The following is a 25,188-nucleotide window of genomic DNA, read 5'->3' on the forward strand; positions in this document are numbered from 1 at the left end:
AATTAAAGCAATCCCAAAAAAAAAATAAATCCAATGAGAGCTGAGCATGAGAGAGGAACAGGGGAAGCCAGCAGTTCCTCTAGAGAGATCCCAATGATGAGGGACAGGCATGCGTAAGTGAGATAGGGGAGCATGCTGAATGTTGGGACCATAGATATACAAATACTAGACCCTGCTCTGTGCAAAATGGCACTGTGATACAGACCCACCCAGGAGAAACAGAAATCCCAGCAGTTTCTGTCATACTGTAGGTATAGAATTATGCTCAGTCTAGATGCAGAACTGCATTACATTTTGGACACAGACTTAGGCCCATCTTATCTAATATGGAAATCCTGCTCTCTCTTACACATTTGTCTGTTGTATTTAATGTGTGGGACCAGTCTAGAAATTTTATATCTATGGCCAGGCCATGTTATTTTTTAACCCTTCCCTCTGCAGGTAACAGAGAGCAGGAGGGCTGACACACCCCTCAAAGCCAAGTCATAGCAGCAACAAAGACACTGCAGTCACTGCAGCTATGGTTAACCCAGGAGTTACAGAGACTCTATAACACACTAGCAACACACTGCAGCTATGGTTACTACATGAGTTATAGAGATGCAATAACACACTAATAGCACACTGCAGTTATGGCTAACCCATGAATTATATAGATACTATAACACACTCACAGCACACTGTAGGTATGGTTAATACAAGAGTTATAGAGATGCTATAACATACTAGCAGCACACTGTAGCTATAATTAACACAAGAGGCTAAGAGAAGTTTTACAAGGTAACTAAAGCACGTAAACAGCACACGATAGCTATGGTTCATACGTGGGCTATTGAGACGTCATATAGAGCAAAAGGAAGAGCTTATGTTTGGGAGACAATGCATTTTACCTGTTTAGAGGTCTTCCAGGGTGAAAACTGACCTGCAATAGTAAGAAAACAAAAATGTTTAGCCTAGAGAACAGAGCACCTATTTACATGAAATGGAAACGGTGTGTCATTATTAAAGGTAGGATAAGCCAGAGAAGGCAAATAAAAAACCCCCAAAAAACAGACATTCCCTCTCATCTCATCCAGAGGAGCAGGCAGCCATGACTCTACCTGTCTTCTCTCTGACCACTGTCCTGAAGAAGGCCTTAAGTCTGGAGATGTGTTTGCATATGTGTATGTGTGTGTGTGAGCGTGTGTGTGTGTGTGTGTGTGTGTGGGGGGGGGGTCTAATAGCCCCTACATTTCACTACCACAATCACTACCAGAGTCCCAGGAGAGTTGTAGTTCTCAGACAGCTGGACACTGCAATCCTAAACATGGAGACCAGACAGTTCAACTCACTGTAATTCTAAACCCCACGCTGTAAGTTTGTCCTTTGTGCTTGTTCTCTTCGGTCTGAACTTCCTGGCCAAATGCACTATAGAACAGCGAGAGCCTAAATAACACTGGAAAGTCTTAATACATTTTGCATTTGGTGTGTAGGGGGCTGATTGCAACTCTGATTGCGATGTAGGTCAGAACAGAGAGAGAACAGAGAGTATTCCAGTCCTTCCACACCGAAGGTATGTCTGAGTTCCGCACTGTCAGACCTCTGCCACTCACATGACAGCCCTGTTACTCTTTAATGTAAGACACCTTACAAACCTGTAGTGTTTCAATTGCTGCCATGCACTCTAATGGATTCCATTTCAGGAACGACTTACTACATACAACTGTTAATGAATCCCCCATTGCATTTATTTTCAGCATTATTACATCATTTGCTGTAGGCCTGCTTTTAACTTAATATTTCATGGAATAAGTATATAGCTACATAGCGGCAACTGCATCTTGGCCAGCAGCTCAGAATAATCTCCAAGCTACATCAACAGCCCCTGGAAAAGGAGTTTAAATCAAAAGCAAACATGTCACATAAATAAAAACAACAACAAAAAGCCTATTTGAATTGTTATTTTATCATGTGATTATCTAATTAGAGAGAATATTAATTCAGGGGTATAATTTTCCTGCGTAAAGAGCTCAGTTAATGTAACCTGTAGTTATTTTTAAAAACCCCTTTTTTGGCTTTTTTTGTTTTCGCACACTGAACAGTACAGGTCAAGGTGTTTTTCCACTTCCACTTCCGCGAATTTCAGATCTGGAATGGGTCTGACTTTCTTTGGCTTGTGTCATATTTGATCAGCAGTTACCCAGACTCCACAGGGTCTTTCACCTCTTCATTAGTTTCCCAACCTCTTCACTGCAATGCCAAGCCTCTGGAACAATGCAGTGCTCTCTTTATAAGACAACAGAATAAGCCTGTGAAAGGCAACAATGGCTGGCCCTGGAAAATAATTACAGCACACAGCACAGAAGGCATTCTGGAATTCAAATGCACCTCTCGGAGTGTTCCAAGAACACAAGAGCGCCCGCAAACATCAAAAGAATGAAATTCTAAATTTCTGCCTCAAACTATTTCCACATTGGTCTTGGTAAAAAAAAAAAAGGCAAATAACATCCTCTGTCTTCCTGATTCAATTTCGTTCTTCCTGTCTTTCATGTGGTTCCATGCGTACACCCCCCAGGAACGAATGAGTGTATGCAAATGGACAGGATTAGATTAGCGGGTGACTATGCTCATTATGCCCCATGCTTACACTACAGTTTCCTTAATAATTCGATTACACCGCAAACTTGCCCCTAATCAACAGTGAGTGGAGAGGGAGCACAGTGAAAAAAAGGGTCAAAAATAAAAACAGAACTGCTCCCTGATGTGCATTTGGGCCATACTCATGTCTTCCAGTAGGTCATCAAATGTCATGTATGGGTCACTATTGTTCACCAGCCACCAGTGTTTAAATAAAAAAACAGGTGTCAGCATTTCAAGGTTTTGTCGCAGTAAAGTTAAAGACATATGTCTGTTCTGGAATATTCTTTAGCCATTCATGGATGTCCTAAAACGGGAAAAGATGTGAGGAAAAAGAGTGGGATTTAAAAATTGAGCTCACTACATCATAGAGAAGAACATCTCACCCTCGCCAAATAAATTCAAGCAATGGAAGCGTGTGGACCCTTTCATCAGAGAACCCAATGTTTACCAGTGCCTGCGGGATCTCAGCTAACTTACAGTAAACAAACAAAACACTGTGTACAAGAGACTGCTACATCTTTAGAGCTAGGAGTTTTACCACTCTGAAAGAAAAAATACATTTATATATTCATATCATATTGCTGAATTCACTTACATTACTTACTGCTACCAACACAGCATATTCTAAAGAGAAGAAAAGACAAAGAAATTCTTCATGTCTTGGAAAAGAGATTGAGTGCTATGATACAGGACACACACTCATAATGCTTTGTTTGCTTTGAGCGTGTGTGATGCGTTTTCCGCGTGTCCTTTCGATGGCAGTCCCACAGGCTGGGGCTCTGATGAAGAGCGAGTATGGTGGAGTGGCAGTGTGATTAGAGCGGTCCGAGGCCCTTCAAGCACGCTGGTTCGATGATAATCACTAGTGTCAGCAAGACTGAATGCACCAATGGTGATGAAATGCATCGGAACAGGCAGAGGGCGGGAGGTGGTCCTTCTCCAGCGAAAACATGAACGACCGGCTGAGGATACAGTGGTGCAGCCACTACAGTGAAACTGAGTGCAAACCTGTCCGTGAGACGGTGGATGTTGAAACATTACATTGTATTATTGTAATTTAGCAGATGCTCTTATCCAGAGCGACTTACGTCACTTACAGTTCTGGGTTAAGTACCTTGTCCAAGGGTACAGCAGCAGTGCCCCAGCAAGGAATTGAACTGGCAACTTTTCGGTTACGAGTCCTGCTCCTTAATCGCTATGCTACACTGCCACCCTATGAAACAGCATGCAGAACTTGCTGGTCTGCAGGACAGCGCGGGTGCTGGGTAACCATGGCACTGCCGTGACAACGCTGCCGTTGCGTTGTTAGCCTGCACTGCGGGTGATCGTGTGCGGAGCTGTCCGTGGTGCTTACTGCACAGCCCGACCTGCAGGGGAGCTGCTGGGAGCTGGCCGTGGTGCTGATGCTGCCAGCGTTTCCAGGGAAATGTCCTGCTCTTCAGTAAGTGTGGAGCCCTGCTGCAGCTCCGGGGAGGGGTCAGAACTCTTTATGAAGATAAATATGGGCCAGGCCCTGAGAGAGAGGGGCTCACGATGATGATGTCAACCAGAGCTGTCCGTGGTGCTGAAGCTGCAAGCTGGAACCGTATCCGACAGCATCACTCCAGAGCTGGAGTAAATCAAATCACATTTACATTCTAATGTAACTTCACAATGAAAGCGCGTGATGATGTATGATTATCCTATTATGTAACTCTATTCTAAAGACTTATACTGCCGTATATGTACACAGTATTACGCACGCCAGCTTTCCAAATGCACAAATTGATGATAACAACAGCAGTAATGGAACACACCGGTGAGCTGTGACGTGCTCATGCATCTTCCTTTGGCACCACGGAGAGAGGACAAATGAAGTGAATCTGGCTTTAAATCTCATTGTAGCGGGGGGCCTTTAGTCTGCGGGCCGGGCAGCAGAGAGAGGGCATGCTGTTCCCCTGCGTCCCCAGCTAGGCAGCCCTTTTATCCCGATTACATCCAGCCTCCTGCAGCCCACAGCCCCCTCATTAATCACCCCCCCCAAAACGCGGCCCCTGCCACGGCCCTCCACCTGCCACCGCAACTCCGCCTATCACTTCTGAGGCCGCATGATGCGTTTAATGCAAAATTAACGCGTTGTTTTTTTTTTCCCCACTCCTGTTTAAAGGGTGACAGCCTCATTCCATGCCTGGTCACATGCGCCCCCGCCCTGGGACCGAGGGGTTGACGAGGTGGAAGAGATCAGACAAAGCGCGCCGCCCGAAAACATCGCTTTCTATTTAATTCCACGCAGTCTTTCCAGTGCAGGAAGGTTGTCTCTGCAATGCACTCCAGCAGCTTCCACTGTGGGGCATCTACAACGGGGGAGTGTTCAATATCTAAGCAGAATCTGGATAGCGCAACCATGCAAGTAAGTGTACCTTTCATAACCTATAAGAATACGTTTTGAGCAGCAGGGGTGTTTGCACTACAAACGATCTCTTCCGCTACATTAAGACCGCATTGCTGGTGTAATTTTTGCTCCCAGTACAGACACAGCTTCAAACAGTGTGGTCTCAAGGGAACCTTTGGAAAGATGTGCTCTGTTGGTATTGCTACTGTATGGCAGACTTGCATATACAGTACTATCTCAATGAGCAAACATGCTTCTCATGAGTGCAGCTAGAGTTTCGTAAGATTCTCAAAGGGGGCAGCAGTAGCTTCCCACTCAAGGATGTGAACTCAAAACCCTCTGGTTAAGAGATCTGCATTTAAGAGCAGCACTCATTACTACAGTCTGTCCTTGTTCTGCCTCGAAGACAGGCCCGTGGAGACTAACTTGAGTTTCTGATAGGACCTTCACATTGCAGTGCTTCCTTCCTCAGCGCGATCTGAGGCCTCCTTTTGCACCGAGTGTTACATTCGCTTGGCTCAGGCCTTAAGAGTTGCACGAAATGGTGCATCATGGGAAAAAGCTCGGTCAGACAGCTCGGTCTCGGCTTTGGCAGGAAGCCCGCGTCAGACAGCCCTCACTCTTAGCCAATGAATTACAGATCCTGCTTCATTCCAAATAATCCTTGCGTTGGTGAGGAAGCTCATCGGCTGGAACACTCCCTCGCCAAGATGATCATCGATAACGCCGTCTGCGGGTGGCACCTCTGAGCGGAATAACCGTGAAGGCAGTGACAGGGCACAGGATGGTCTGTGAGAGGCCTCCTGATTCAGTCTGCGAGGAAACACACAGCCCAATCTCAGCGGCGGCCACACTGCCTTCGGAAGCAGCTTCATCACAATGCGCCCCTCTCTCCCCCCCTCTGCGTGAGCGTGTGCGAGTAAAATTGGTATTCACTAACTTACAGAACCAATTATCGCCGCCGAGTTGATCCGTCTCTGAGATCGTCATGGGAGAAGTTAAGCGTTTTAATGGTAATGGTTATAATAAGACAGCCGCTAATGAGACCGGCTGCAGTGCATGGACTTTAGCTCTGGTGATAATGAACAGCCATTTTTCCCCCTTTATAAAGGGGCAAAAGCCCATCCTTGCACTTAGTGAAAACATTCTGTTATTTTGACAGCTGATTCAAAGTGGTCACTAACAGCGACCTCATATACACCAAGCACCAACACAGTAATGATCCCTCACACAAAAACCCTATAGCCACTGTAGTAAGAAATTCATGCACTCACAGAATACTACACACACCCACACACAGAATGAACACAACAATTATGTCCTCAGACATGCCTGTAACAAATGATAGTTAAGATCTTGCATACACCCTGTATTTAGCACAGTGACTTCCCAGAATACACCCAGCAACGGCACTTCCAAAAGCACAGTAGCCCTGAGAGTCCACAGAGAACACACTATCAGAACACCACATGGTCCTAATGGACTACTGGCCACCGGGAGAACATTAAACCACAGAGTCTTCATAGACTACCAGCACACTGGCCTGAAGAGTTTATAACGAGCAGACACCTGACCTGCAGTGTCTCACGAGACACAAGATACGCAGCCGTCATGGCAAACCTCCTGGGGACCATGGCAACTTGACACTGGACAGGTGAGGAAATGAAAGAACTTCGGCAAACACCGTGGGATACCTGTGCATTACTAAACCGCAACACCACAGTCAGGATCGAGATCATCACCGTCGGCGATAATCTGCGATCTCCCGCACTGAACTGTCACGGGAGGTTGCCATGGAAACCTGAAATAAAAGAGCTGTAAAAGGGCCCGGGCTTTTGGTGGGGGGGGGGATGAGGTTTTAATTACACTGTCGGATCTCCTCCACCGCACGCTCCTGCCTTTGCCAAGTGCGGCCACCAGATGGCGTCCGGCCGAGTCTCTCTGTGTGTGTATAGATGGTGATAGACTGGTCTGGAGCGTTCGTACGCTTAATGAAGGCTGCGCATGGCTGATCTGCCCACACAGCCATCTGGAAGCAATCAGAGCTGCGCTTATGCACAAAGGAGCCCGGATCCTGGGGTACATGTAGTGCTTCCTCTCACCCGGCTTACTGGGGAAGGTGACTGACAGTCCGCATGGTGTTACCGGCCCGATGAAATGCCCTCTGAAAGGGGCCACGTGGCAAAATGACTAACGATCGTTCATTAAGTAAGGGATAGCAAACGAGATCTCGACGCTGCCTTCGCATTTTATCAAACGAGATGAGCAGAGGTGCCGGACTACAGCAAGCCAGACAGGAATATTTAATTAGAATGTATGGCTGGAGTCCAATTTCTAACATGAGTGCCTCTTTGTATTACATTAAGACTGGAACATCACTTCGCCTGAACAGTGACAGTTTTATTTGTGTGGATAATGGCTCGGCTAAATCCTCAATGTGACAAGCTTAAACGAGTCTCTTCATGTCAAGATATTTGTGTTAAGTCTAGGAACTGTATGTTGACTTTATGTGCTTTGGTAAAGGATATCACGAAAACAGCGTTGTCAGGACGATGGCATCATTTCACCCACTCGCGCGATCACACCTGAACCGCCGTATCGCACGTCATTTCTGCGGCTTTCGGCAACAGCTCACTTAATTGTGCCGCTGCGCCTTTGACCTTTAGCTCATTCGGCTCGTCTGTAATGAGATGTCAAACAACAGACGCGCCGTTATTGCTCTCAGAATTCCTTCGGCCGCGCTGTGGCAGAGTTAAACGCTGTGTGCTTTGATGTGATGCGGCTAAATATAACTGGGCTCACCTTTCACGGGGCCGTGGGCAGCGTTCACGCGCAAACATTCACACAGGAGCAACTCTAAGCCATATGTCTGTACTGTATTTAGGCGCATGTGCAGTAGTGAATAGGGCACTGACAGGCAATATGTGTAACAGTTGAACAGGAGGAATCCAGATGCAGAGATTGTGCAAAAAACAAAGATAGGTTTTAAAAGACAAAGAATCTTTACTAGTGACTAGAAACAAGCAAACTTAGAACACCAGAAAGCACACAAGGCAGGGCAGCTCAAGACTGAGCACTGAACAAAGGAGCAGGCAGGGCTTATAAAGAACACAAAACACATGACTAGACTAACTACACAGGTGAAAAGGTTTAACTAAATTAGGCAATAGAGGAAGATCTGGGAAGCAGCCGGCAACAGGACCCGAAAGGCAGTCACGAGGACGCCTGCTGGTTTTTGCGAGTAGAAGTCTCTGAAACCCTGACGCTATGGACGAAAACAGGAAACAGGAAACCGGTCCCTTTAGTCACCCCTTTGGAACTCTATATTGCTCCTGTCCTCCAAAACAAGGGAGTGGCCTCTTCTTCTTTTCTCCACAGCTTACTTTCGGTGCACCCTCACTGGAATCATACTGTCTGCAGGAATTTAGACAACTCCGACCCCTTCTGCATGCAGTGTCATCTTCAGGATTACAGATAAACAATTTCTGCCAATCAGGAAATGATCCTTATCCTCCTCAATACACAGAGTTTTACTCCTGGACTGAAGCCCTGGCCCCTCCCACAATTGCCCTCTCACACAAGGGTGATGACAGTGGATCGTCCGGCAGGTTCAGGAGATGTCCGGGTTTTCATTCTGTTGTGCAGAAGATTCTCCGTCTGAGTGATGTTGGGGAGGGTTACTACGGGTGACTTCATCCTCCAATGCCAGCCACAGAAGGTCAGCTGATGCATCATTCTGTGAGTCAGACATTACTAGCCGACGTCGGATTCCTGTTCATAAATCTGCTCTTACTAGCCGGGTTTCCCCAGAGTGCTTCCCGACCTCCGAGAAGTGGAGACATCCGTTCGCATTCCGTTTGATTGACAGCTCTACTCATTCCACCGGTGAGTGAAACAGATGTATGAGTTCTTTCCTCCACATGTAGAAGCTCCAGCCCAGAGCTGCATCCAATCCACTCCCCACTGCGTTACTGAGCTCACGCTCCGCCTCCTAATTATGGGATGTTTTTCCATCATGCACATATCATCATTAACCTTCATACCTCAAACAGACTGACTGAAATTGAGTCACACCACTCAGCTGAATGACATCCCCCTCCTAAACCACGCTGAGCAATACAGATATTGAATCTGCAATGTCTCCGAGTGAGAAGCCTGGAGACCATCCTGTGGATCAACACTCTCAGGAGCAAAACCGTGTAGAAAAACTCATTGTGTACATATTGCTTACAACAGTCTCAGGATGGCTGTACTAAACAGAACATCGATCGAACTCACCTGATAACAGAAAGGGATATTTTGCTGAGAGTATATGTGTGCTGGATCCAGAACACACAACGCGGTTGTTGTCGGTAAATGCCGAGTTTCTGCTGAACTGGATCTCACCCAATGTTTAAACGCGCAGATCCCAGCAACATTTCACACTCGGTTAGCTCTCTCAAGGACCGCAGGCTAAACTGACTGAACAAATAGGAAACAGTGGGCACCTGAAGGCAGATGGATACACACAAGCAGCCAGGAGCCAGAGTGAAGTCTCCTGCCAGGGAGAATCTCATCTCACTGACTCAGGAGATGGAACTTATTGGTATTAGAGAATGAGTCCGTCATGAAGTCACTGTGCTGGGAATCAAAGCAGGCTAAGTGCTAGACTCAGGTTAGCTGCTCCCTGTTCCCCTGGCTGTTTTGGTCTGGGAGTTGACAGAGACAAGAACAATTAGGCAGTGCTTTCACTATGGTTGTGCTGAACTCGTCTCAATCTACCTGGTGTGTGTGCATGTGTGCGCGCCTGTGTGTGTGTGTTTGTGTGTGCATATGGCTATAAAACATGGTCAGTTGTGTGTGTCTTTACCTGTGCCAACAAAATGCTCAAATTTATCAACAGAGTCCAGCAAGTTTGACCTCATCCATAATATGACAGATAACCAAGAAGTCTTGAGTGAAAGAAAACATTAATGATACATTAACCTCTTTGTCCTAGAGACCAGAACTCCTCAACATTTCTAATGACACATCAGGCTACATTAATGCACAAGTTCCATAAGTGGACCACACATCCAGCTGGCTAAACATCTGGATAGAAACCCATAAAATCTGTTCATCTGTTCTGCTCAGAGGTCACACGACAGAAGTGGTGCAACATATAATTAAGAATAAGCATTTAGCAACACAAAAATGCTAACATTAAATACCCTGACGATTTCTGTGACAAAGATTTATCATACTCTCAAACAGACACTACCACACCTGCAGGGCAGAAAAATGGTGAAAATATTTATCAAAAACACTGAAATGTTAATGATATTAAGGAATGGTCTGATGCAGCAACTGGCCAAATTGACCACAACAACAAAATTTGTTGAAAAGAACAGTGACTAGGTGCAATAATAATATGCACAATTACACATGTGTAAGTGGACATGTTTCTCAAGAGACGTGGCTATCAATTAAATTTTAAATTTGAAAAGCCTGACCACCTGCACAGCATTTTTTACTTCAAATTAAATAAGGTGGTAACATTAAGACAGTACTTAAATTTGTATCAGTACAGTTCTACAAATACTGCACCATATTCGTTCAGCATATAAAACACTAATCTACTATGTACTTAAGATAATACATTTTTAACGTACTTTTATTTCATTGTCAATATTTCAGCAGGCCTTTTGAGGTCACCAAGATCTCCACCATGCTATGAAAGTTAAAAAATGATTTTTTTTTCTGCCAAAGAAAGCAAAAGAAAACCGTCCAGCTGTCTGCAAAGGAGCCACAAAAAAAGGAGCTGCTCTATTTTTAGAAGTGCACAGGATAATGCTGGCAAATCAAGGTCACTTCGTCACTTAACATTAGAAGGAAAAATAAACCCACAAATGCCTCAGCTTTGGTCGAAAGCGAGGCAAAAGCAGTACAGTCCATCAATCAATCTATCAACTAAGCAACTAATCAACCCATCAGCCGATCAATTAACCCTTCAACCAATCAATCAACCAACCGGCCAGTCAATCTATTCGTTGTGCCGGCTTTCGGCGAATTACTACAGAGCGATGATCAGAACCTGAAAAATTCCTAGGAAATGAAAATGAAGGTGAATCCTCTTTGCAGAGTACTTTTTTTCTGTGTCCATGTGCCCTTGCTGTGGCTGGGGGTTTCTGTAGCTGAGGTCAGAGCGCACAGGAGCAGCGGAGGAGAGCAGCGGAGGAGAGCAGCGGCGTGTCTGCTCACCTCAGCAGCCAGCTAAACCTGTATGATGGGTTACTGCGGTCTCAGACGCGGACAGGACAGACTCACCCGCCCCCCCCCCCCAACGCCATGCGAGAGAGAGAGATAGACGGCGAGCAGAACGACGCCTCCTTACCTGCTCCTCCCCTCTGGATGACGAGGGCGGTCTCAGTGCCCACGGCGCACTCCTTGAGGAGGTCCACCACCTGGGCGTGGCTGAGTCCCTGTGCGCTCTGCTGGTTGATCTCCACGATGAGGTCTCCCTCGCACAGGCCCGGGCAGCCCTGGGGCTCCAGAACCTGCTTGACCCGCTGCCCTGTGGGGCTGTCGGCGATGGTGAAGCCGAAGCCGTCCACCCCCTTCACCATGGTGAGGGTCATGAGCTCCGCCTGCGTCGCCCCCGACGATGCCATGGAGACGTTGTCCTCGTGCGGGGCGGGGGCCGACAGGGAGCCATCCAGGTGGGTGTCGCCGGGGTGGGGGGGCTGCTGCTGTTGGGGGGGGGCAGGGAGTTGGTCCCCGTGCTCCTGCACGAAACGAGCCGTCCGCGACACGTACTCCATGTAGTTGTCGTAGTTGTTCCTGCCGTTGAGCAGCAGGGGACGCTCCATCAGCCCCATGGGGGAGATCAGGCTGCTGGCCGGGTCCTCTGGGTCGTAGGGCAGCGGGTAGCCGCGGCACAGCACCAGGGTCACGCTCTGGCCGATGGGCACCGACTGGAACAGCTTCACCACGTCGGCGTGCGTGGTGCCCAGAACGCAGACGTCGTTGATGTAGACGATGACGTCACCTGGGGGGGAGGGGGTGACACGGGAGCGCTTGTTCAGACGGGTCAGAGAAGCAGAGTGTGGTCAGAGGGGCGGAGGGGTTGATAACGTTACATTTCATTAGATTTATTCGTTTGACAGACGCTTTTATCCAAAGCGACTTACAAGTGAGGCAGAGTGCAGCACAAGTGAAAGTCATACAAGGAGTCACAATAATAGAATTGCCGCCTGACCAAGTTTCAATAGCTGGCCAGACAAGGTACAAGCTAGCTGGTAGAGACACAAGTACAATAAACCATTCAATTTTAAAGTAAACATAATAAATTGCTTTAGGTGGTAGTTATTCAGGTGATCAGGTGAGTGCGGAAGAGCTGTGTCTTCAGATGTTTCTTAAAAACAGTGAGGGATTCAGCAGAACGGATGAAGTGTGGAAGGTCATTCCACCATCGGGGGACAACAGGAAAGAAAGTTCTGGACAGTGAGTTTGTGCCGCGATGTGACGGGACCACCAGATGCTGTTTGGTAGCAGAGTGTAGTGGTCGGGAGGGAACACAGGCTTGTAGTAGAGCATTCCGGTAGGTAAGTGCAACTTTGCTGGTTGTTCTGTTGGTTGATCAGAGACAGCTCACTGTTGGAAATAAACCTGAAGACAGACTACAACAGAAGCAAAAAGGAGAGTAAAGCTGTCTCAGATGGCTGAACTGTGTGCTCTAATCACACAGGCAGACCTGTGATCATCTTAGGCCCTGCGCTAACATCACCATAAAACAGTTATTGAGTCTAGTGTATAAAACCTGCAGTAATTACTGACATGAAAATAATACAGCACTGGCCCTGACAGGAGACATTTTTCCTAACGTAATAGTCCATGGCACATTACGTTTTGCACCCAATGAAATGAGATCAAAAGATGCTAGTTTGTCACACATCCATTAGATTAGGTCAAAGCCCAAGCCAGAACACACATTTAGCCCTTTAATGTGTTTCCAGTCCTACCCTGGTTACAAATGATGATAATTATTAAGCAATTAATTGGGAGAAGCCATGATGTGTAAATACCCTATGCAGTAATATGGGGATGGATTCAGTGTGAGAGAGGGGGCAGAACAGCGCCCTCCCCCAGGCCGCCCCAAATCACTGCGGAGCGAGCGAATCAGGACCGAAACAAAGTAGGCACCCAGGACACACCTTATGTGTCCCAGCATGCTTTGCAGGTCTCACAGAATGACAGCAGGACGCAGCTGCAGTCACGAAAGAGCCTGATGAGACGTCTAACGAGCAGCAGGTTTCTGACAGCAGCAATGCAAACCTCACGGCATCCCAGCGCATTGGCCGCTTTAATTAATCTCTGTAAACGAAGTCGACGTTCGCCTTGAGCCTGCTTTTCAGAATCGATAACTTCCCTCACCCCGGGGAAACAAACGATTGCTACACGACCTCCTGATCCTGATACCCAGAATGTTCCGGAGATCCATTCCTGCGGACAGCTAACCCAAGGGACAGATTCTCCCACATACGCACACACATACACACACACGTGGATGCAGAAGAGCACACACACACACACACACACACACATATATAATCTTTGCTTTTCCAGCCATAACATTTTTTCTTTACAGCAACAGTCATATTAAAATGAGTATAAGTGTTTGTGAGGGTAGTTTTGCAATCCTATCCCACCAAACTTCAGTTGATTCAGAGTCTGTGGTTGCGGTAGGCAGGCTGAGTCTGCCACCATCTCATGAGAATAAAAAAGCTGCTGTATAAATCCCTAAAGCTTTCAAACAGTGCACATTAAAGCTTCACACACCTCAGGCGTTTTATCATCAGAACTCCTCATCAGAGCTTCACCAGGCTGAAACACAGTACAGTACAAGCAGTTCAAGATGTACAACTACCGCGTTCTGTTTTGCTCTGTCATTCACAGAAGTTCATCCAAACGTGGTACTATAAACACGCGTGACAGATCAGAGCAGTGTAGACTCTGAGTGAAACGGGACTTCCGGGACGGGACGGGAAACGGGACTTCTGGCTAGCCCAACACTGCACCATGCAGCCCGCTGCATCTCAGCACTTAACGCTCACACAACGGGGCCACTCTGGGGTCTCACACACACACACACACACACACACACACACACATACACACACACGCACACAAACGCATGAGGAAGGACAGGGCTGCCATCTCTATCTCTGTCACTGAGGGAGCAGGCATGAGGTGCTGAGGACAGTCGGTGACTGATTGATGCTCACAGTCTGTGGCAGTGAAATCCTCCTGAAGTGTCAGGGGACACGCAAGCGGGCTGCCATCCACGCTAAAAACAGCAGAGCTGGTGTTGCACAGTACGTCAGAAGATCCTACAGCAAGTTATACTGCAGAATGGGTAGAAATAAGTCATCTCACTGCGTCTGCATTGCGTAAACATTGAATTAACAGCACTTATTTGTACAGCGATTTCACTGTGCCGTAATCAGCTTACTTACCTTCATCTCACACTCATTTATTGATCATAAAAGCTGTTGATTTCTTCTACAGACATAAGAACACTACGGACGAGAACAATCTCTTCAGCCAGTCCTGGCTCGTCATTACGTCTAGACAGAAATAACAGCAATGCAGTTTATTAAGGGTCCTCGCCATGCATTAAGAAAATTAAACCAGCAGCAGCAAGAGGTATGGCAGTAAATAAGTACAGAATTGAAAAATTGTTTTAAAGCATATTTAAGACAGCCATTACACAAAACAGAAATGAATGAGTGCAATTTTTGCGCATATTCCTCAAATGATGCAATGCAGAAAATGGAGGCATGCTCTGTGCTGTTCTCAGCTCCTAGATTTCACGCTCGCTCGGGCCCGCGCGCTGTTCCCCGCCGTTTATCGGTGGGAGGTTGCCGCGGAGCTCAGCCGAGGCGGAGGGTGGTGGGTCCGGGGGGGGAGGGCTGGCTGCGGCCGTGTCAGAGCCGAGAACTGGGGGGCGGGGGGGCCCAGGCCACGCTCCACTTCACACAAATGAGCAGCCCGCAAATCTGGCATGGGTCAGAGAACCAGCCAATGACGGCACACACAGCCACAACTGCATGCCGTGCAAAACACAGCCACACTGTGCATGATACCATACAGTCACACTATATAACCTACAACACACAGTCACCAGATATCACATACAATACTATCACAAGATATCAGATATATAACAGAGCCCCTGGATGACACATATATAATAGTAACTGGATCAGATATACCGTACATTTTGTCTGTATCAGATCATGGTCAGTGCATATCAGATACGAAATACAGTCAATTCAGAGGTCATCAGATGTAATCGATAGTCAGATGATATCAGAAATGCAATACAACCAGTTGATATAGGATATATATGGTAATAAAGTCTCTCAGTATTACTTTTATGATATTGTCTATCTGCGTGATCAGTTGAAGGCATTGGGGAGAGGAGCAGTAGAAAATCTCACACTCTACTGCTGTTAACTAATGACCTCAGGCTTTTTGAGACACACGGAAAAGGTTGTATCTGATCAAGTTATGGAATGACTCTGTGAAGATATCAAAGGCTCTCCAGGAACACCGGACTGACGCTCCGTCAGCACGTCATGAAAAAGCCTTCATCATCGAAAACTGTTCAAACGGTTTACACTGCATTTTACTCAGTGAAGGCCATATCCAGCTCATCTGTCCCTCAGATGAAGCTCTGAGGCAAACTGTGACCGGCAACTGAACTATCAGTGGAAACCAAACAACTGAGCCAGGACATTGACAAATGCAAACTATGAATTAGTGATCAGAGTGTGTGCGTGTATGAGTGTGTGTATGGATTTGTGTATGCGTGTGTGTGTGTCTGTGTGTATGTGTATGTGACTGTGGGTGCATGTGCATGTGCATGTCTGTGTATACATGCGCATGTATTAATACATGTGCATGGCTATGTCAGTGTGCGTGTGTGTGTATGTGCGTGTGTGTATGTGTGTGTGTGTATGTGCGTGTGTGTGTATGTGTGTGCGTGTGTATGTGTGTATGTCTGTGTGTGTGTCTGTGTGTGCGTGTACGTGTGTGTGTGTTCGTGTGTGTATGTGTGTGTACGTGTGTGTGTGTGTGTGTGTATGTGTGTGCATTTGCCACGCAGCTCTGTACCTGAGTGATGGTGCCGCAGTCCCACTCCCATAAGACGCAGGCAGGAGCGACAGCGTCACACACTCCCACAGTGATTAATGTGCGAACACAGACTCACAGATGGCACGCACAGAGCACCGACTGGGAGACTATCCAGCCGGGATGCAATTACAGACGGACCCTCCAGTTGAGATATAGCCTGTCCCTAATGAGACGGAGGGAGACTATTTGAGACACGCTGTCAGAGACATACCAATGAGACTCAGACACAGAGAGTAGCAATGAGACACAATTACAGAGACTGCCAAGGCAACACTGCTGCAGAGAGACTGTCCCGCTGAACTGCGCTTTGTTGCATGGGGGTAGGGGTGTTCATCTCGGCACCCTGGCCAAATTGCCAATCTGGTTCTCCAAGCCTGGCCATCAAATCACCCCCCGGTTCAACTGGCTGAATTAAAATCGCCTCTCAACCATAACAGATGTATCATGAATGTGCTGGCAGTTGCATTTTTTGAGGTGAGCTACCCCTTCATTGTAGAGCTCTTTAGATGAAAGGCACTGTACTTTTAAGATACTTCAATGCGTTTTATGATCCACATCATACACGCTTTCCCATACTCAATCTGTCTGCAATAGGAAAATACTAATATTCACATATAGTAGCCATAACTGGTTCTACAATCACCTTCATATCATAAAAATTCAGCAGTGCAGATCCTGCACTCACTTTATGGCGAGACCTACCTCTGCTTCTACACACTAGAAAAACCAGGGCAAGCTTATGCGCCTGTATCACTACACCTGAGAAATCTGGCCAAAAGCTTGCGAGAATATTTTTACTTTCTGGAGCTGTCACATATGTGTTAACAGTGACAGCAGACAGAGGTAAGTTTAGCCTTGAAAGGTATACGCACCTCTGAGATTCTCTTACAGCTGAGAGTAAATGGTTTGCTCAGACTGAATGCCTTTTGGGTTGGCATTTGGAAACTGGCTGAGATGAAGAGCAGTTTAGGTCTACAGAGAGGGCAAGAGATGTTTTGCAAAACAGGGCAGCATCAAAGACGGTCCGATATGTAAGTGGTGTCCTGGCGAAAGACACAACCTCTGCTACAAAGTGAGCGTATATTTAAGTGAAAGAGCAGACCCCCAAAGAAAGAAAAAGAAAAAGAACAGTAGCAGGAGATAAAAAGGGTTGTGTCCATGTCACACCTGTGCCGATATAGGAAAGGAAGGAGCCGAGTAAGGTAGTTAGAGCCCATCGTGTCCATCTTTCTTTTCAGAGGGAGGGGACTGTTGGGTCTATGGGGGAGGGGACTGAGGGGTGGGCAGTGTAGCATAGTAGTTAAGGGGCAGGACTCGTAACCGAAAGGTTGCTGGTCTGATTCCCTGCTGGGGCACTGCTGCTGTACCCTTGGGCAAGGTACGTAACTCACAATTGCCTCAGTAAAAATCCAGCTCTATAAATGGGTAGCATTGTGAAAATTGAAGTCGATGTAAGTCACTCTGCATAAGAGCGTCTGCTAAATGCCAATAATGTAATGTAATGTAATGTAATGTAAAGGGATGGGCAGTTATCTGTGTCTGAGTCTGGTATTTTGGGAGAGGGGCGTGGCTTAATGGGGCGGGGTGGGTTACCTGTGTCCATCTTCCCGTCCTGTGCCGCGGGGCCGTCGGGGATGACGCTCTTCACCTGCAGGAACTCGTCGGGCTCGTCCCCCCCGATGATGGTGAAGCCAAAGCCCATGTTGCTCTTCTGCAGGGAGGTGGAGAGGAAGGTCCCCTTCAGCTGCGTGGCATCCCGCGTGAAGAGGGGCTTCTCTGTGGGGGGGGTTTGGAGAAAGGGAGGGGGCAGGAGAGAGGATGGAGAGGGGAGGAGGCAGCGGATGGGAGAGGGGATGGGGGCAGGGGATAAGACAAGAGGGTGGGGGGTGGGGATATGGGAGGGGCCAAAGAGGACAGTTTAAAGAAAAGGACACACTGTAAGTTATAAAGCAGCTTTCCCTCTACTGCAGAGAGGGGCTTCACCTCTCAAAACAGAACGGCTCTGCTGTGAAGGTGTCAGAGGTCAACGTTCACAGGCAGGTGCTACAGACAAGAGCAGAGAAAAATGGCGACGTGGCAGGCCGTGCGCACACACAGGTGAGGCAGAACGGGGGCGGGGGGTGGGGGGTGTAGCGGGGACACGCGTTTTTGCTCCAGTCCGAGTTCTGTTGTCCCAGCCATTCTTCCACAAAAAGCATCCATCTTAATTTCGTTTTGATTCCGCCCTTTATTGCTCGTTTGCGGCTTAATTGCCTGATTTATGCACACTCCAACCTGGAGCAAAAAAAAAAAAAAAAAAAAATAAAATAAATAAGAAATCAACATACTCTGTAGTCATGTGGATTTCAGCTCTCTGAGAGAGAAAAAGCACGGTGATATCTAACGTTCTGCAGCTGTGTGCTGTGTCTCAGAGACACCCTCTCTGTTCTTGCTCTGTGTATGTATTACTCCCGTCTAGGATGTTTCCCGATGACAGGGAGACTTTCTTTAAACGCTTCATCAATGTCAAACAAGAAATAGAAAACTCTTGGCTGCCAAGTTTAACAGCTGTCAATTTAATTTCCCCTCTGTGAGGAATCAATCTCCGAAACGCTCGTCATATTGGTCCCGGATTTCTTCTGATCTCTTTTTTTCATCAATTCAGACAGCTGTTCATGTATTTGGGAAGTTTTTTTTTTTTTTTTTTAATTTTTTTGTTGGCTTTTCGAATGTGTGCAGCATGAAAGACGGTCAGATATCTCAGTGGCGCGCTTGCGAAAGGAATAATTTCTGCTACACAGTGAGCATGCGTAACTGAAATAGCAGGCAAAAATGACCAGGCCTCCGCTGCCCTGCTTAGAAAGAAAGAACACAGCAGCAGGAAATAAAGAGAACAGGACTACAGACAAGAGGAGTGAGGAGAAACGCATATCAAAGCTGCTGGTGCTACGTGTACTTATCCCTCCGCTCCACCAGGGGGCGTATGTCTGTGGGGAGGGGACGTACCATGCAGGCCGAACACTCCTGCCCTGTCCTCGGGAAACTCTGACAGGTCGGTGAGGCTGCGGGAGCGCTCGGGGGCGGGGCCCATGTGAGCCAGTTTGGGTCTAGGTAACGTTGCTGAGGAGGAGCCCTCCTCGACTGTCACAAAGGAGAGAGACCCTCACTCATTGGCTACCAGCAGTGTCACAAAGGAGAGAGACCCTCACTCATTGGCTACCAGCAATGTCACAAAGTACACAGACCCTCACTCATTGGCTACTAGCAGCGTCATAAAAGAGAGAGGCCCTCACTCACTGGCTACCAGCAATGTCACAAAGGAGGAAAACCCACACTCATCGGTTACTAGCAGTGTCACAAAGAAGAGAGTCTTGCTAATTGGCTAGCAGCAGTGCCCAAAAGTATCAGTCATGCACTGTGAGCTCTGAGGACTTGCACGCACAGGGAAAGAGACATCGTCAACAGCAAACACACTAACGGGCTGCATTTCAAACAGCTCCCACACTCTCCTTCATGCCCAGTAACACAGATCTCAGATCAGTGATTGGCAGGCGAGTCCTTTGAAAGTTGGGCTGATCAGAGACCAGTATTGCTGCAGGGGACCGGGAGTGAGGGAACAGTTTGGAAGGTAAGGCAACGTTGTCCTACCTCCACCCCACAGCGTGGGGTGATGCACTCTCACAGAAAACCCCGCATTACTGTTACACGGAGCTGATACAGAGGATCAGCAATCAAACACAGAGGAGTCTTTTACAGCATTAACGACAGATTTGCACACAGAGGAGAAGAGTCTGAGACAGGGAGGGGGGGCTTGCAATGTAGACTGCTGAGGGGGGCACAGGTGGCTGGGGGGGGGGTCTATAGATGATTGAGGGGTCAGACTGTATGGTGGGAGGGGTTTACCTCTGCAGACAATGGAAGGGGAGGGTCTCTCTTTATGGAGGGGTGAGGAAGGGGAGTATTATTTAGGGGTTTTAGATCAGCAGACAGTTGGAAGTGGGGAGGGGGGGTATTCATACAGAAGGCTTGGGGGGGGGGGGTGTTACCTCTGTATACAGTGGGGAGGGGCATCGAGGACAGGCCTTGGCTCTGCATGTGGTGCTGCTGTTTCAGGCGCCTCTTGGCCTCTAGGACGGGGTTCTCAAACTGGGTTCTTCTGTTTATGTGGCTGCGAAAAAGACAAGACATGCAGATCCAACAGGGCTGGCGGGACAGGCACGCTCAGATATCAGCCCCTACACCGCTTTCAGGACAGTGTTGAATCGAACCCGCATTGCTACGGGTTATTAAATGTCCTAGAAAGCCGTGCTCTTCTCAAATTCACGGATGAAATTCAATTTACGAGCTATAAATGGGTCCTCGTGTTTTCACCTGAGCATAAGTTGACAGTGCGTATCCAATTCCCCATCCGCTGATTAAGTGCGTGATATGTGTCAAGAAATTAGTCACCAGCTACACATGCTTCACCTAAAATACGTCACAATCATGCGTAATGTGTTATGAGTATGGAAACATTCAACCCCACCAGTTCCTATACGCTACCGTGCTTCACCCAAAGAAGCCTGTGTCACATACATGGAGGCTGGCAGCACTGTGTAGGGTGATAGTATGAGCTGTATGGCTCACAGACTCAGCAGAGCAGCAGCTCTTTGGCTGCGATCTGTCCTGTACGTGGCTGGAGGAAGCCAGCTGCACTCCCTAAACGCTCTAAAAATAGTCAAACCCCACTGTGTGGACTGTGCATTAATGAGGAAAAATGGACGCCCCGGAGAGGAGGCATGTATTGCACCCCTCCCAAACCCCCCCCCCCCAACCCAAAGCACAAACAGACATCCAGGAGCGCAGCTGTTTGCTGGCTGAGGTAAGGTGTGCAGGGGGAAGACAGCCCATCGATAAAACAGGGCTGGATATACAGGAGCTGAAATGTCTATAATTAACAGAGCAGGATGAGACTTACTCAACATAGTAACTGCCGTAAATTGGGTCGTCAATTTTCTCCCAGCCGTACGGAAGCTCTAGGAAGAGAAAAAAAAAAAAACAAAAAAAACAAAAAGCCAAAAAATGTGTAATTACAAAAAAGGAATTTATTATTCAGCCTATACTACCTAGGAAAGAAGAAATCAATTCACAAAATTAGTCTGCTCCACATTGTTCATTTAATACAACCATTACTGTAATATCATTCTGTGGAGCTACAACACCACTAAGATCTTTTAATTAATAATACAAATTGTGTTTGCATGCAATTTGTTTTTCCATTTAAGGCACATCGATACGATTGTCGGTATTGATAAATTCGCCATGTCTATGAAGTTGTTGAATGCGTGTTGAATGTGTGGGTTCTCTGAGCCAGGAGGCCGTGGGCACAAACAGAGCGTTCTGCATGTGAATGAGAGCAGCGCACACCTTGGGCTGAATGTGCAGTAGAGAGGAAGAGAATCGGCTTTAATGCCCTGAAGGACTTTCCCTCAGGCTGCGATGTGGTATCTGCCTTAATCCCCACTGACACTCGCAGCACTGGGCCCACTCTGAAACTACACTGGGTGTGTGTGTGTGTGTGTGTGTGTGTATGTGCACATTTTTTTTTTTGAGAAGGTGGGACAATGCGTGCACATGTGCATGTATGTGTGTGTGTGCAACTTAGACACTCACAGTGTAGCATTCCAGACTGCACATCACCCTCCACCTGCACCACAACCCACCCAAATGGTCCACACCACTACTGTCTGAAACATTATGCAGAATGGCGATCTGGAGAGAGAGCTGTCATTTCACTGATTGTGGCATGTCATTCTGTAGGATATTTATTTGATATCGATTAGGAAAATCACTGCTTTTGGGTGGTACAGTACTTTATGTGAAGATTGAAATCTATCACTTGAGCGTTTCCCCATCATCACAAGAAGAACTCAATTCTACAGATTATGCGGTGGAAGTTCTAATTTACCATTTTTCTGCATATTTATTTCTACCACAGTGACAGTCTTGTAAATATTCATCTGTGACACTGAGGCGAATAAATGTAGCATTTCTCCTCTGAAGCACATGTAGCTCGGGCCAAATCAATTGGAACGTTACAATTTTACAGCGTGTCTCAAATTAGACGTCCTATCCATGAGGCATGTAAAGCACACAGAAATGACTTCAATTAGAGCAAAATATTCAAATAAGGGAACATCACACATTAGATGCACAGAGTATCGGAGCTGCTAACAGATCACAGCTCCATGTGACTGAAGATCAGGCTGTGTGCTAACTGCTCTTACTGCAGTGTACTCAGGTACTGGAAATTTACCAGGCCCTTCAACAGAGACAGCCTAAAAATACAACTCCTATAATGCACTGGGAGCCAACAAATGACCTCTGTGCTTCCCATCAGAGACTGTGCGTACTGACAAAGAGTGGGCTCCAAACCCCATGTGGCCCCATGTAAGCTTGTTCAAGAAGAGATTCAACAAAATGCAAAGAAATTTCACGCCTGTTTATTTTGGTCTCTGCATGCATAAAGTTCTCGCGGTGCAGCGTGGGGGAGTCTCCCTCCCTCCCCTCGGCCTCCAGCATGTGGTGGAGTGCCGGTGCCTACCGTACTCCTGGCTGGATGTGTAAGTGGGTTGAGACTTTTTTTAAACGTAGTTATTCTTCCCCTCTTCCCTGACCCTGCCCATGTCCTCACTGCTCCACTGCACTCCACATCACAAAGGCAGCTGTGATGTAACAGAGGTGGCATCAATTGCAGGGGGAGGGGCCTGGCTTTTTAGCACAGGTGATTTTTCATTCGCTCTGAATGAGTGGGGGCGGGGACTGGGGATCAGAGTGTGCGGGTCACCCAGGCAGAGAACGGCAACCACTGCATTTTTCTGCACTACATATTCAAGTGTGGTCACCAGAGGCATCATGAATCCTATATACCGTGCCTTGACTTTTATTTATTCTTTATGATCACAGAGAATTTTTATGTAAAAAAACTCATCTCATGTTTCATTTTCAACAATTAGATTTTCATGTTCCATTTTTAACACTCCCCTCCCCCCCACCATGTAATTCAAAGAAAGAGAAAGCAAGATTAACTGCATGTCTCTCCTCTTGAGATAAAGGCGTTTGTTACCCAAGTCACTCTGAGCGTTTTCTCCCATTTTCCACACTGCAACTGAGCTTTGATTGAGCCTCACATTACATAAGACCCGCAATCAGAATCAGTATCAATCAGAATGGCTATAATCCTGCAAGGCTCTCTTCCTCTCATCTCTGAGCTGTAAATAGCCTCTTCTAATGCTCCCCATATCCTCAGAGACATTTACAGGAACTCACAAGCCAATCGCGTCTATATGAACCAGGCTAACCAGCGCATTCAACATTCAGCCGGTTTCTGTTTTGACCACGCTCTAATTAAAAAGACAGCAGGAGACAAAGACCCAAAAGACTTCATCTGACTTCATCTGACTGTCTCTCTGTATCACTATCACTCAATCCTTCCCACACTCTCACACATACACAAACACGTACACACACACACACACACACATACGCACACATAGACACATACACACAAATATGCACATGCACGCACACACACACTCGCACCTGCAGACATTACACAAAGAGGATCTTCAGTGGAGTGTTGTGTCAGACAGCACTGGGGAATCACCTTTTCTGGGCGAGATTCACTGTCTCTCACTCACCTGAGTCATTAAATATCAAAGATTCTGTTTCATGTCCCACATCTTCTGAGACACATGTGAAAACACAATCAAAGCACTGCCATGCCTTTCTGCTCAGCTCTCTGTCTTTTGAAAACCAATTCTGTTCACATTTCCACTTTTGGCAGAATCACGTGCTTAGAAATTCCATCTTTCTTTCAGATGAGGAGAGTAACATGAACATACATAATTTATTCCATTTAAAGGCCTTCTTGTCTGCCTATTCCTATGGATGTGCATGTGACAGAATGTTGTCAGTATTTAGTTTTACGGAGAATTCTAAGAGCACTGCTAAGCATCGTCAATGTGCTGCACTGTCTTATCACTGTTACAGAGAGATCTGTCAGAGTGCTACAAAGTATTAGCAGAGTGTGTCAGGGTATTGTCAGTGTGTTGCGCAATACTGTACGCATTTTGACGTAGGAGATGTCACACCATTAAGTATCGATATTGGATGTCAAACTAGCATATAGACCCAGTTTACACACATGCGCGCAAGTACACCCACAGATGCATTCACACACACACACACACACACACACACACACACACACACACACACAGCACAGTAGTAGTCCCCTCAGTGCCCTGCTGTGTGTTTGAGCCCTTCTCTCCCGAGGTCCCTGTGTGGCTTAGTTCTCCTCTGCTCTTTAATGTGACACTTCAAATGCCTGTCAGTCAGCAGCACGTTAGTGGTGAGTCTCTGGGGCTCAGTGAGTGACTGGGGAAATCAGTCTGGAGGCTCCTTCTTATAATAACAGTGCATACACAGCTACCCCTCGCAAAGCAGTTTTAACACTCAAAATGAGCCCATCAGGGTGCTTCACAACAAGGTCCAGCCATGTAATAATCATACACACACACACACACACACACACACACACACACACACACACACCTCCATTTCAGTATAAATTGAAATAGAAAAAAAACACAGAAAAAGACTCACAGTGAGTCTTGAAATAAGTTTCCTGTTCAAAATCCCATTAATATTTCAACGGTCTTTTCTAAATTTGCCGGTAGAACACAGCGGGAGTCACACCCTCGAGCCGGCAGGGGGATTTACTCACGGTAATGTTCTTATGGAGGCTGGCGAAAGTTAAACTCCAGTCAGCCTGAGCAAATGAGAGCAGCTTCAATCTTACCATGTTTGACAAGAGTTTTACTTCTTCTGTTTGTCTTTGACTGTTTGACTTGAAAGTGTACTTTGTGTTCCTATGCAGATCATCTTTTCAGCCACCACTGATGTTAAGTCAAATCAAACATTGCAATTATATTAATTCACTTTACAGATACTTATGTCCTGAGCAACTTACAAATCAGAGAGAATTCAGTCCATATGGGGCGCTAAACATCAACAGTAGG

General features: G+C 46.9%; 1 protein-coding gene across 1 annotated transcript in view; it reads right to left on the bottom strand.

Annotated features, from left to right (window-relative positions):
* magi2b (membrane associated guanylate kinase, WW and PDZ domain containing 2b) overlaps positions 1-25,188 on the bottom strand; it is a 162,697-nt gene that overhangs the window by 22,745 nt on the left and 114,764 nt on the right. Inside the window, exons 7-11 of the mRNA XM_036517545.1 lie at positions 21,084-21,141; positions 20,173-20,294; positions 17,741-17,923; positions 11,343-11,996; positions 891-922 (exon numbers count right to left, since the gene is read on the bottom strand). Of these exons, the coding sequence (XP_036373438.1) occupies positions 891-922; positions 11,343-11,996; positions 17,741-17,923; positions 20,173-20,294; positions 21,084-21,141 (1,049 nt within the window). The remainder of the gene's footprint in view (positions 1-890; positions 923-11,342; positions 11,997-17,740; positions 17,924-20,172; positions 20,295-21,083; positions 21,142-25,188) is intronic.

This window comes from Megalops cyprinoides, chromosome 23 (assembly GCF_013368585.1).
Source record: "Megalops cyprinoides isolate fMegCyp1 chromosome 23, fMegCyp1.pri, whole genome shotgun sequence".
Taxonomy (NCBI): Eukaryota; Metazoa; Chordata; class Actinopteri; order Elopiformes; family Megalopidae; genus Megalops; species Megalops cyprinoides.